Below are 13084 nucleotides of genomic sequence, written 5' to 3'. Positions count from 1 at the left end.
CAGCTGTCCCGAGCACAGAAAGATAAGCAAGAAAGGAGACGAAAGTTGTGCTATTAGACATCAAACTGGGTTTGAGCCAGAAAGACAGAGCAGATCCTTTTTGCCTCTAAATGTTCTTTTGACTTTGGCTGTCTTCTGCCAGTGCACACAGGGTGTTTTATTTAATTCATACTCTACTGAATGCAAGAGTCTCCAATATTTTTGAATTTGATTTTCCAACATTTAAACAACGGGCTCAAGTTTTCTCTGAGATTTGGAGTCCTGAGTTGCAAAAAAAATGTGACTTGATTTGCATGCAGCACATCCTAGAATTTTAATTCAGCATTGCTTAGAATCATAGAATTGTAGAGTTGGAAGAGACCCCACGGTTCATCTAGTCCTATCCCTGAAGTGAAGGAATCACAGCTAAAGTGTCCCTGACAGATGGACATCCAACCTCTGTTTAAAAACTTCCAGAGTAGGAGAGTCCATCTCCTTCTGAGGTCATGGAACATCACAGATCAATCGTATCCTATAGATGGACACTTGATCATCTGCCCCAACTATGCAACTGATAAACAATTAGATATAACAAGATGTTGCTATTTGGTTATTGTCCTGTTATCTGGAGTATAATGGTAAATCCAATCCTGTACCATCTGACGTAGGGGACGTGGGTGGCGCTGTGGGTTAAACCACAGAGCCTAGGACTTGCAGATCAGAAGGTCGGCTGTTCGAATCCCCACGATGGGGTGAGCTCTCATTGCTCGGTCCCTGCTCCTGCTAACCTAGCAGTTCGAAAGCACGTCAAAGTGCAAGTAGATAAATAGGTACCGCTCCGGCGGGAAGGTAAACGGCGTTTCCGTGTGCTGCTCTGGTTCACCAGAAGCGGCTTAGTCCTCCTGGCCACATGACCCGGAAGCTGTACGCCAGCTCCCTCAGCCAATAAAGCGAGATGAGCGCTGCAACCCCAGAGTCGGTCACGACTGGACCTAATGGTCAGGGGTCCCTTTACCTTTACCATCTGACATAATCTTTTAAAGCAGTTCCTTTGCCAACCCAGTGCCTTCCTGATGTTTCAGACTCCAGATGTTTTTGACTGGGCTGGCTGGGACTGGTGGGAGTACAAAATACAATCAGAGCACTACGGTGGCAAGGATTGCTTTAAGGGGAATGAAAGGAAGAAAAGGTGCTGTGGTGTACCTGAGATCTGTCGATGCGGTAAAAGCGATCGGCCGAAGTTGCTGGAAATAAGAAGGAAATAACTACATTAAAGAAAAGGTCTGGGGGGAAAATGTTCTTAAAGCTTGCTATTTCTTCTTCTTCTAAAAGTTCAGCAAAAATCTCAGCAGCAAAAACTCTTACATACCAAAACAACAACAACCCACCACCCAACAATTCTATTTTGATGCTTCAACCATGCTATTCATTTATTTTATTTATTAAATTTATGCTACACCCTTCATCTGAAGGTGTACAGTATAAAGTGTTTGCAAAGTACATGTGCACGTAAAGCTCACTGAGATCCTGGGATATTTGTTCTTGCAGAATTTGTCTGTTATATAATCATACAGCCTATAATAAGCATGAATAGGATTACCCAGTAACATGTGACCATGTGTTGTTTGTGCGTGTGATTTAAGACATTTGATGGGCAGCTGGTATATTAGCAATCATGTGTAGAATGGACCTGCATTTCAGTTACGCATTTTATTTTAAACCTTTGTAAGACCAGCATGGGAAATAAATAAGTAGACAAATAAGGCAAGAAAATAGCAATGCAATACTCTTGTTTGATAATAACACATTTCCAAAATGGCAGGATTTCCCCAGGGGGCTCTCCCTTGTCTCTTCTGGGATAGGGGGGAGAAATGTATTACAAAGTGACATCTCAGATAGCAGGTGCTACAGGATACTAGCCATACTCTCCATAATTAACATTACACACATCATCAACAACAACTGATTGTTTTGATGGTGGATGATAATGGAATACACACATGTATTGATTTAACAGACAGTAGATTCAAAATTCATTTTAAGGACAGCTAGAAAAGCTTCAGTTATCAGAGGCTGCTCTAGGGGAATGTGACCAGTGTGGTCACACTGGGTTCAGAGCTTCTGGGGAGCTGGAGTAGGATCTACCACTATTGCTGTATGTATGTATGTATGTATGTATGTATGTATACAGACATACATATATACATACATACCCCACCCATCTGGCTGGGTTTCCCCAGCTACTCTGGGTGGCTCCCAACAGAATAAAAACAAATAAATAAATAATAATAATTGATAAAACATCAAACATTAAAAACCTCCCTAAACAGGGCTGCCTTCAGATGTCTTCTAAAAGTCAGATAGTTGTTAATTTCCTTGATGGGAGGGCGTTCCACAGGGCAGGCACCACTACTGAGAAGGCCCTTTGCCTGGTTCCTTGTAGCTTCACTTCTCGCAGTGAGGGAACCACCCGAAGGCCCTCAGCACTGGATCTCAGTGTCTGGGCCGAATGGAATGGGAGACAAGAGGCAGGGGCCCCTGGATTTTGGCGCCACACAGGGTGCCACTGAAATTTGAGACAACCAAGGTCCGCCACTACAGTAACCGTTGGCAAAACTCTTAAATGTGAGTGTCTAAGTAGATTCCTCAGACAGTGTATACACAATACCAGTAAAGCACATTCATTTCCTAAAAGAATTCTGGGCACTGTTGTTTGTTAAGGCTTGCTGGAAATTGTAACTCTGTAAGGGGTAAACTACAGCGTCCAGAATTCTTTTGAGAGAAAGAATGTGTTTGGAATGTGCTTTAAAGGTTTAGTGTATAAACGGCCTACGGCCTCTTTGCTGCAAGGATGAATGAAACCATTTTCTGCACTTACCATCTAGGAAGCACCATCTAGGAGAAAGCCTCTGAACCGACAATGCTCTTGGGAAAGAGGTTTCCTGGTCCTGGATAGAACAAGAGGAGGAGGGAGGGAAAAAATTAAGAAATAAGAAGGAGGAGTAGTTGTTCTTCATATTTTATCTGTTCAAGGTTATGGCCATCCAGCACCCATTTAGACCTGGAGAATCTTCTTTCTAAGACTAAAATTTTAGATTTTTCATAATTAATGGATAAACCATTTCCAGAACAGTAATCAGAAAATTTCCTCAACAGATAATTCAAACCCGGTCTGGAACGTGAGATGATGGCCACGTCATCAGCATATAACAGCAAGGGGGTCCTTCTCATTCCTATTTTTGGAATGTGTCCATCTGGGTCCATTAAGTTCTCTTCTAGGTCATTTAAGAATAGACAAAACAATGTGGGGGCCAAAATACAACCCTGTCTCACCCCCCTAGTCATCTCGATGCTGTTCGATAGCTGTCCCTGTCGACCACATCGGACCTGAAGTTTGGTTCCATTGTACAGGGCTTTTATGAGAAAGAGAAGTCGTTTGTCCTGCAAAATCAGACTTAATTTGGACCATAGCTGGGATCTGGGGATGGAGTCAAACGCTGATTTCAGATCCATGAAGGCCACGAAGAGTTTACCCTGTAGAGGCTTGGTATACTTCTCGGCTAGGAAGGACAGCATTAGACAGTGGTCTGTTGTTGAATGGTTCTCACGAAAAGCTGCCTGGGCTTCAGATAGTATATTGTGTTCATTTAGAAAAGTTGTCAGTTTGCTACTGAGGAAACGGGCATACAGCTTCCCAATTATTGAGAGCAGGCTAATTGGCCTATAATTGGAAGGCCATCACTGCAAAGGACAGCTTATAGGTAAAACAGAAAGGCCCCAAGAAGCTCAGAGATAAAGACAGACATTGTGGAGGCAATGGTGATAGGAGTGGAATGAGGGTTGTGGACAAATGCCAGTACATGTGCTTTAAGGATTCAGAAGATAATTCACAGGCCACACAGAAAGAGGGACTCGAAGCAAGGAAGAGAGATGGCACCACAAACATGTTCAGGCAATTAGTTAATTAAATACAGTACTAGATCTGAAGGCAATTTGCTCCCTCCCACCACCAACACTCCATGCTTGTTACAGTCAAATCCCCAGGATTAGCTACCTTGTCAACTCCCTTCCCACTTATTTATTTAATGCAGAGAAGTGTGTCCCCTTGGGCAAAGAACAGTTTTTCCGAGTCTTAATATATTTCCATAACACTGCACCATTCGCATAGTTGCAAATCATATGAAATATATCAACATCGGGCAATAGGAATTTCTTCCTCCTTCTGAGTGAGAAGGTTAATGGGAGCGAGTTTTGACTCACAGGATGGATTGGAGTGAGTTTGCTAGACCTGGTGAAAAGGTGAGGAAAACACACTTAAGACACTTATCCATCACACTTAACACTGAGTAATATAGTGTATTGCAGATATCAGTTATCTCTTGGGGATGCTGCAATAGCAGTTTTATTTTATCATAAATCCTGCCACTGAAATGTTGGTGCAGATATGGTTATTAACTGCATTTAACCTAAAAGTTATTTTCAAGGTGATAGCTGGAGGGATTGCTTTGTCAAACAACATGTTTCCTACAAAGTCCTGTTGATATTGTAGAGTTAGCTTTCAAATAAACATGTTTAGGATTGCATGTGAAAAATGGCTTTACTTCAAGTAAACACAGGGTTTGGGTGATGAGGAAGCAGTGGGCGGGGGCAGCCAACTTTTTCAGCAGGGGGGCGGTCCACTGTCCCTCAGACCTTGTGGGGGGCCGGATTATATATATTGGGGGGGGGGGGTGAATGAATTCCTATGCTCCATAAATAACCCAGAGATGCATTTTAAATAAAAAGACACATTCTACTCATGTAGAAACACGCTGATTCCCGGACAGTCTGTGGGCCAGATTTAGAAGGCAATTGGGCTGGATCCGGCCCCTGGGCCTTAGTTTGGCTACCCATGCTCTGGGTGCTGCCTAAGGTATGGTCCAGCAACAGCTACAATACAGTGGTACCTTGGGTTACATACGCTTCAGGTTACATACGCTTCAGGTTACAGACTCCGCTAACCCAGAAATAGTACCTCGGGTTAAGAACTTTGCTTCAGGATGAGAATAGAAATCCTGCTCTGGTGGCACGGCAGCAGTGGGAGGCCCCATTAGCTAAAGTGGTGTTTCAGGTTAAGAACAGTTTCAGGTTAAGAACGGACCTCTGGAACGAATTAAGTACTTAACCCGAGGTACCACTGTATTAAACTTTTGCAAATATTACTTTACTTTAATTTAAATGCTTAATCAGGATCGTATATGGAAAGTGAGCTCCCACATGCCTATCCGCCAGTTGATAATGGCAACAACCACTAGGGACACTTGCATGTGGGAAACAGTACAGAAAGGGAAAGGCTCATGGGAAAAGCACATACTTTGCTTGCAAAATGTGCCAGGTTAAACCCCTCGCATTTCCAGGTAGGAAATGATGGGCTCCTGTCTGAAACTCTGGAGAGCTGCTGCCAATCTGTGTAGCTAATACTGAACCAGTCTCAGCACCAATCAGTTTCCCAGAGAAAGAACTTCCATGGAATCTCCTAAGCACCACTTTCCAAAGGAATCACCTCACACATTCAGGTGTGAGCCACTGAGTGACATGCAGGCATGAATGAACTCTTCGGGGTGGATTCACATGACTGAAAAATTGCCCCCGGCTGGACAATAAAATCAATGAGTGAGCCAAACAGCCATGCATTTGTCAGATTATTATTTCCCCCAATTGGTTTTTAGGCTGCAATGACGATTACACCCACACACTTTCATTGCAGATTGAAAATCTATCTGGACATGCCATGCTGTGACGGATGGTTGCTCAGCCAATTGTACGATACCTGGAGCTTGCCACACAGCCAGGCCAATTTTCAGTCGTGAGAATCACTCCTATGGGTATTTTTGAACTTTGTGATGGATTATACTGGGCTATTGTGAATCTATATGAGAATAATTGCATATAAGCTGCGCAGTCAGTAACCGGGTCAATAATGTATTGCCAGTGTCATAAGAACATACCTAGAGGAGCAGACCAAAGGCTCATCCAGCCCTGTGTCCTCATCTCACTGTGGTCAACGAGATCCCTGTGGGAAGCTTGGTAGCCAGACACAAGCACAACAGCACTCTCCCACATTTGTGCTCAACGGAAACTGATGTTAAGAGCAGTGGCGTAGCGTGGGTTGTCAGCACCCGGGGCAAGGCAAGTAATTTGCACCCCCTAACCCGTGGATTTTAGCACTGATTTTAGCTCTGCGAGTGCGAGCGCACCCCCCCCAGATGTTGCGCCCAATGCGGCCGGCCCCCCCTGCACCCCCCACGCTACGCCACTGGTTAAGAGGCATACAGCCTTCAGCAGTGGAGCAATTATACAGCATCATGGCTAGCCATTGATGCCATTGGTCAAATCTTCTGAGTTATGTTAAATGGGTGTTTCGTTTTAAAATACAGCCTCTAAAATGTGCACCGACAAAAGTAAACAAATGTGGAGCGCTAGCCTGTCCCATGTTGTTGTTGTTTAAACATTGCAGCCTGCTAGAGGCTCTTAGCTAGTAAACAAAGCCAGCTTTGAAGAAAGATATAGCACCATGGCCAAAAATATGCAACTGAACTGTAAATACCATCTGGATTGTGGTTGACTCAAAAAAAAACAACTGTTCTTGGCTCATGCATTCTTGGTGTGCAAGAAGCCAGCCCTCTCTGCCTGGGCAATTTCTAAAACCATACTGTTACAACAATTAGGGTTTAATTCATTGAAAGACTCCATCTCTAATTTCTCACGACCAGGCTGATGCTCATTAGCTTGGCATGAGATTTCTGCCGGTGGTTAATGGCCTTTACGTCGGTCCCATGAGAAGCTGCAAGATTCGTCTTATTAGCTGCTGCCTCCGGGCTTGTTTTAAGTCGTCTATCTATCATCCACTTCCCTCCTTCGTTATGCAGGATGGGGAAGTAAATGAAGCTCCCGACACCCTTCTCATGCAAGCTCCCAAGAGATTCAAAGATATGGCAAACCCAGAGGCAAAGCCTGACTTGTGCTGCTTTTGCAAAAACTATTTCCATCACATAAATCCTCCATCCACTTCACACACCAGAATCAACCAAAGGATGGCTTCTCCTTCCTACATTTAGGCATGAACCCTGCTCTGAGCGCGAGTTTCAGAGAGTTCACTTTCTCTGGAAAACAGCAAGCCCTGGGAAATTATGGTGAATTTGCAATACCTTTATTTATTTATTTATTTATTTATTTATTTATTTATTAATTATCATCACCACAACCACCAACCTCACTTGGTGAGTGTCAACAGGATTATAGCTAAATCATGTCCAATGTGTAAAAGAGGAGGATGATAGCAGCATGCACATCTATGCAGTTTGCAGAAGTACCAAGTTTTTTGGGGGGGGTGTTAAGGGGGCAACCCCTGCCATCCCCCAAAATAAAATGGTCCAATAAGGACTGAGCATGCTCAGCTGCCTCAGCACACTGAAAGTCTGGAGCGGGGCGGGAAAGGAAACTGCAGGTGGGACAGGATAGATTCTTCGGGAAGATAGAATTTTTCGCTGGCTGGAGCACTGAACAGCAAACCTCCATTTGACAGCATTTTGCTGTAGACCCCAGTAGTAAATCTGCTCCACTTCCCAGTGGGGAGGAGTTGCGGTGGACCGTGTGGCCACCCACTCCCCACCGGGGCCAGGGGACTTTGTCCCCTGTTGCCCAGGGGATCCAGGCCACATCAGGGCACCCCCTTCTGGTGGTTTACCCTTACTGGACTTCCTGTGCATCAGGCAGGAGTCAGATATAGTGGGGTCCATTCAATGCCTAAGCCAATATTCTGTAATCAATAAAGTTGTGGCCAGATTTGCCCAATGACATTAACCTAATATCCATGTCTTTGTGTGAGTTATTTCCCAACGAGGGGGTGGCTAGGTGTCTTGACACGCAATTGTTCTTGTGGCACAGGAATTCTCAGTTAATCCTAAAAACTGTGATGTGATGGACATCAAAGGACAGAAAGGAGGAAGCTCCAGGGTACAACTGAAAGTGGTGGAAATAAAGCACAGGATACACCCTGCAATATTCTATGCATCCCACATTGCAGACAGAAAGGTTCAGCTATGGCTGCACTTTAATCTGAGAGGCATCTCTTGCAGGATTCTGGGACACAGCACCTCTCCATCCCTAACCACATTTTTTTGGCACCCCAAAAAACTGCATTGATTGCTGGCGCAGCGGTGCCAGCCTCACACCTAGACCTGCTGGCTCTGCTGCAGAGAATAGTGCCGTTCTTGCTCGGCTGATCTACTAATTAACTTGAGTGCAGACACTGCTTTAGGTAAAAGATGCAGAGAATGAGGAATATATGAGAAACACTGACTTTGATAACTCAGATGAAGATAGTTTGACAAGAAGAGGGGAGGGGAGATTCCTGGGCGCAGCTGCACAGCCAATGCAGCCTTTGCTTTTGGCAGTCATCCACTCGGAGAAGGAATCTATTGACTCTCTCCCTGTAACTTTGTAGAAGGCAACCCAAACACAGCAGCTGAACCAGAGGGAGGTGGAGCTCTCACTTACATGAGGGTGGGTGTCTATGTATTAAACATACTGCAGCAAGCAACACACACAAAAAGGAAGGGAACACAAATCAGCATCTGGAGGCAAGTTTCTCATTTGCAGCTGGGTTCATGGTGATGCTATCTGCTGACTCTCCCCATTCCAAACTCCAGGGAGCCCCAAGAATGAAATGTACTTTGTTTATGAGATCTAAAAGTGCCCCAGACACCTTGTTAGTGAGAAAGGAAGATAGTTCTATTAACTAAAAGGCTCAAGCGCAGGTACTGTCCACCTTTCTCTCTCTATAATTCATACCAGGTTGATAACAAGACAACGCTGCTTTGGGTTGAGAGCTCAAAGAGATGCTCAAAGAATATATAAATAACTCCCTGGGAAATTGAAGAGAATCTAGGAGTCCATTCAAAATGAGTAATAATCAAGTGCTGATGATGCACTAGAGGATTCAAATAGGCTTACTTGCAGAACTGGGTGGGTGATTCATTGATACACATCAGGGGTGGGGAAGTGGATCTGCCTGGGAGGCCAAATCATGATTTTCTCAACCCTTTGTGGGCCACATTTGACAGGTGGGGAGAGCCACTTACTTATCACCTGACATCGCAATGATGTCAGCTGACCTTCTTTGCTCCCAGGGGTCTTCAGAAGCCCCTTTCAAAGCACTACATTGAGAAGCACTTTGCAGGTGGGCGAAAAAGCTTGACTTCTGTCCAAGCCAATCTGATTGGTACAGGTGGAGACATCCATTACCAAAGGAAAGGCAATATGACAGTTCATATTTTACCAACCACAAAACTTGGAAAGCATCACAATCAGGGAAGAGGAAAGGAAGCAACTCCATATGCTTGAAACGAGATTTCTTCCAAGCCCGACACATTTCAGAACAGGGCCTTTCCTCTGTAGCACTTCTTAACAGCAGTCCTCATCAAAAGAAAAGAACTCTACAGTGACTCCAACAATAATTCCCTTGCTGTTGATGAGAATTGCTGTTCAAAAGCGCCCCAAGGAAGGATTTGTTCCGAAATGTGCAGGTCCTGGAAGAAATCTCATTTCAAGCATCTGCAACGACTTCATTGTCCCGTCCCCCTCCAGTTCATATTTTACATTATCCCTCTCCACAATGTGGATTAAAAAGAGACTGGAACCATTTCAGTGGCAAACCGTCAAAGATGATGACCCTCACCTATGAAATGCTAGCTGCAAGGAAGAGTGTCAAGGCTCCAGGTTAGTTGCAACAGAAGTATAGTCCTCACAGATAAGAGATGAGATTATAAACCCATTTCTGGAATGTAGAATTTCAGTTTGCTGATGGGGGATCATATTGTTGAATGTTCCCCCATTAAAAACTTTTATGCACCATGAAAATCTATGGTGTTAGGGAAAACACGAGTCTGGAACCTTTGTCCTGATATTCACTTTTTACTGCAGATGGGGGTCATATAAGTACTACAGTTGTTATTGTAATTATATGTATGTTTTAAACAGATGTTATCTATGTATATAGTTTTAATTTTATTAATGTTTAAGTTTTTAACGCCCCCCCCCTAAGTTTTTAGTGATTCTTGTTTGTTTCTTCAAGTTTCCTTGAATCCCATAAGGGAAAAGTGGAGAGGGGTAGAAACAAATACATAATAATAATTAAATACTACAGTATATATTATATACTACAGTAACAGTCCATCTCATGGGACTTGGTATAAGCCAAGATTTACTATTTATGTAATAAGAAGAAGAATGTCAGTTGTGTTCATGCATTTAATGTCATGTCTACTTCGGTCTTAACGGGACGCGGGTGGCGCTGTGGGTAAAAGCCTCAGCACCTAGGGCTTGCCAATCGAAAGGTCGGCGGTTCGAATCCCCGTGGCGGGGTGCGCTCCCGTTGTTCGGTCCTAGCGCCTGCCAACCTAGCAGTTCGAAAGCACCCCCGGGTGCAAGTAGATAAATAGGGACCGCTTACTGGCGGGAAGGCAAACGGCGTTTCCGTGTGCGGCTCTGGCTCACCAGAGCAACGATGTCACGCTGGCCACGTGACCCGGAAGTGTCTCCGGACAGCGCTGGCCCCCGGCCTCTTAAGTGAGATGGGCGCACAACCCTAGAGTCTGTCAAGACTGGCCCGTACGGGCAGGGGTACCTTTACCTTTTACCTACTTCGGTCTTAGTTGGATCAGGTTTGAAATGTTACTTTTTTATGAAGGGACACTCAATAAAAAAAATGCAGTTTCCTTGTGTTACTAAGGGGCTTGAAAGAACAGTTTTCACTGTTTTGTTCCTAAACTGTAGTAATTCACACTGGGACTTGCTGGTGAACGGCAGGTAATATATTAAATCATGGTGGTGGTGGTGGTGGCAACGATAATACCTACTCCATGCAAATGTTTGATGTACCTATTTTTTGGAAACGAAGCACTCTGAAAGAAACGATCCATTACTAACTTCACCTTTTATAGATTTTTCACGCTTTGGAAAGAGCAGCAAAGACTGGCCTGAGACCATCCCGACTGATCTTAATGGCATGAGCTCTTATTCTACATGAGAAAATTCAAAAATGTAGAACACCTCTCTCTCTTTTTATAAGGTGGATCCCCTTGCTGGTGCTATACTGTATTAAACTCTTCATTTTAGCGTGTGCGCAAGCATGCTGGGGAAAATGATGTGGAAAGTGCATGAAGGTGATAACAAGAGAATACTCCTTAAGGCGAAACAAGATTAAAAATGCAACTCCGTGAATCAGACGAGATTATATTTAAAATGGACGCTGGAGGATGAACCTTCAAAAACAGATTGTAAATGCAAACAGAAACTGCTGCAGGTGATCTTTGCATGAACTGAAAATATTATATAAAAAGGAAGCAAATGTGGCTTTGCCCTCTCTCAAGAGTCATGTCCTCTTTTGCTAGGAATTATAGGTCAAGACTTGCCAGGAAAATATAGAGGACTATTCATGTATGCCACAACAGCAGCTAGGATATTACTAGCCCAAAAATGGAAAGAAGACAAGATAACAACTAAAGAAGAATGGCAAGAAAAACTGATGGACTACGCTGAAATGGCAAAGCTAGCTGGAAAACTTAGAGACAAGGACAATAGAGACTTTTAAAAAGACTGGGAACCATTTATGTTGTACCTGGTAGTGGACTCTCTGTGTTGTTGAACTTACGGATTGTAAATCCTAGAGGGAAAAAGATCAAAACAATGAATGGTTAGTCCCAAACCAGCCTCAGCCTCCATCATTTTCCAAACATCCTTGCTAACTTGTTGCCATATACAAACTTCTTCATTTATTTTTGTTCAGACATGTCACAAAATGTTGTGTAGGCTCCTGTGATGTAAGTAATGGGTCCCTATATAAGGTGCCTACATTCTGCTATTTTATTAGTAGTTTGCATCATATATTTACACCAATTATTATTTCATGTTATAGCAAGTTTCTAGAGACTAGATTATGAGTCTTTGTAAATTGTGTTTCTAAAGGCATTTTTGTTATTGCCAAATGCCAATGTGTTTGCATTATTAAGTTTGTTATGAATAAAAAATCATTTTAAGTTAGAGCTTGATAATTATTTCACTATTAATATACTTCTTCTTAATTGTATTTCACTATAAATATACTTCTGCTTAATTGTATTTCAGTTCAACAATTACTTTGATAAAATACGGTACATATTTTGTTATGTGCAAATGGCTTTAGATACCTATTAGGTCCATAAATTACCATATAGCATATATTCCAAAAAAACAAAACAGCCACAATTTGTTGTTGACAAATTACAGCTGGACATATAAAGGGCCCCATTATCTTCAGTAGCTTAGAGCCTCATCAAACCTAAATCTGGCCCTGAATACCTGTGTACATGTGTGTGATTTTCAGCAACTCACCTCCTCTAGGCGATCCACATACATGCGACAGGTCTCCAAATCACAGTCTCCTCTGACAACTATCATTCCCAGAGGAATAGCTACAGGAATAATAATAATAATAATAATAATAATAATAATAATAATAACTACAGCACATTGCAAAACAGAAAGAAATCATAGTACTGTGCAATCTTTTTAGCAGCACAATCCTATACAACAAGGCTCGTTTGACCTGTGGTCCTCCAAATATTGGTAGACTACAACTCCCATCATCCCTGAAAATTGATCATGCTTACTGAGTTGGAGTCCAACAACACCTGGAGGGTTATAGGTTTGCTGTCTACGGTGTGCCTGGTGCATACCAACCTAGAAAGCCAATGGGTTTTACTCCAAGGAAGCATGTACCAGATTGCAGTCATACTTTAAAATAGAGGTATCTCAGCTGTGATACCTCACCTCAGCATAGTTAATAATAAAAAATCAGGATTCATTCAGAAAATCTAGTCAAGCCTGTTCATGACAACATAAAGCGACATTACTATATTTCACATTATTCCCAGAGAGAGAGAGAGAGAGAGTAGAAATTTTCATGTTCCATACACCATTGTTCATTGGAGAAGGCTTTCATGAATTTTAGTAATGTAAAGAGCATGGGGAATCAAAGAAAAGCAATTTACTTATTCTTTTTTTAAAAAAAAAAATATTTTGATAA

The 13084-nt window shown here is 42.9% G+C and overlaps 1 protein-coding gene across 7 annotated transcripts in view; it reads right to left on the bottom strand.

Moving 5' to 3' along the window:
• Positions 1-13084, bottom strand: part of DGKI (diacylglycerol kinase iota) — a 247838-nt gene that overhangs the window by 51205 nt on the left and 183549 nt on the right. For all 7 annotated transcript variants that reach the window (XM_083401411.1, XM_083401415.1, XM_083401412.1 and 4 more), the window contains 4 exons: positions 12391-12470; positions 11639-11683; positions 2858-2927; positions 1183-1223 (listed from right to left, as the gene is read on the bottom strand). In XM_083401411.1, the coding sequence (XP_083257537.1) occupies positions 1183-1223; positions 2858-2927; positions 11639-11683; positions 12391-12470 (236 nt within the window). The remainder of the gene's footprint in view (positions 1-1182; positions 1224-2857; positions 2928-11638; positions 11684-12390; positions 12471-13084) is intronic.

The sequence above is a fragment of the Podarcis tiliguerta genome, assembly GCF_965153285.1.
Source record: "Podarcis tiliguerta genome assembly, chromosome: 10".
Taxonomy (NCBI): Eukaryota; Metazoa; Chordata; class Lepidosauria; order Squamata; family Lacertidae; genus Podarcis; species Podarcis tiliguerta.
This window is presented reverse-complemented; position numbering and strand designations above follow the sequence as displayed.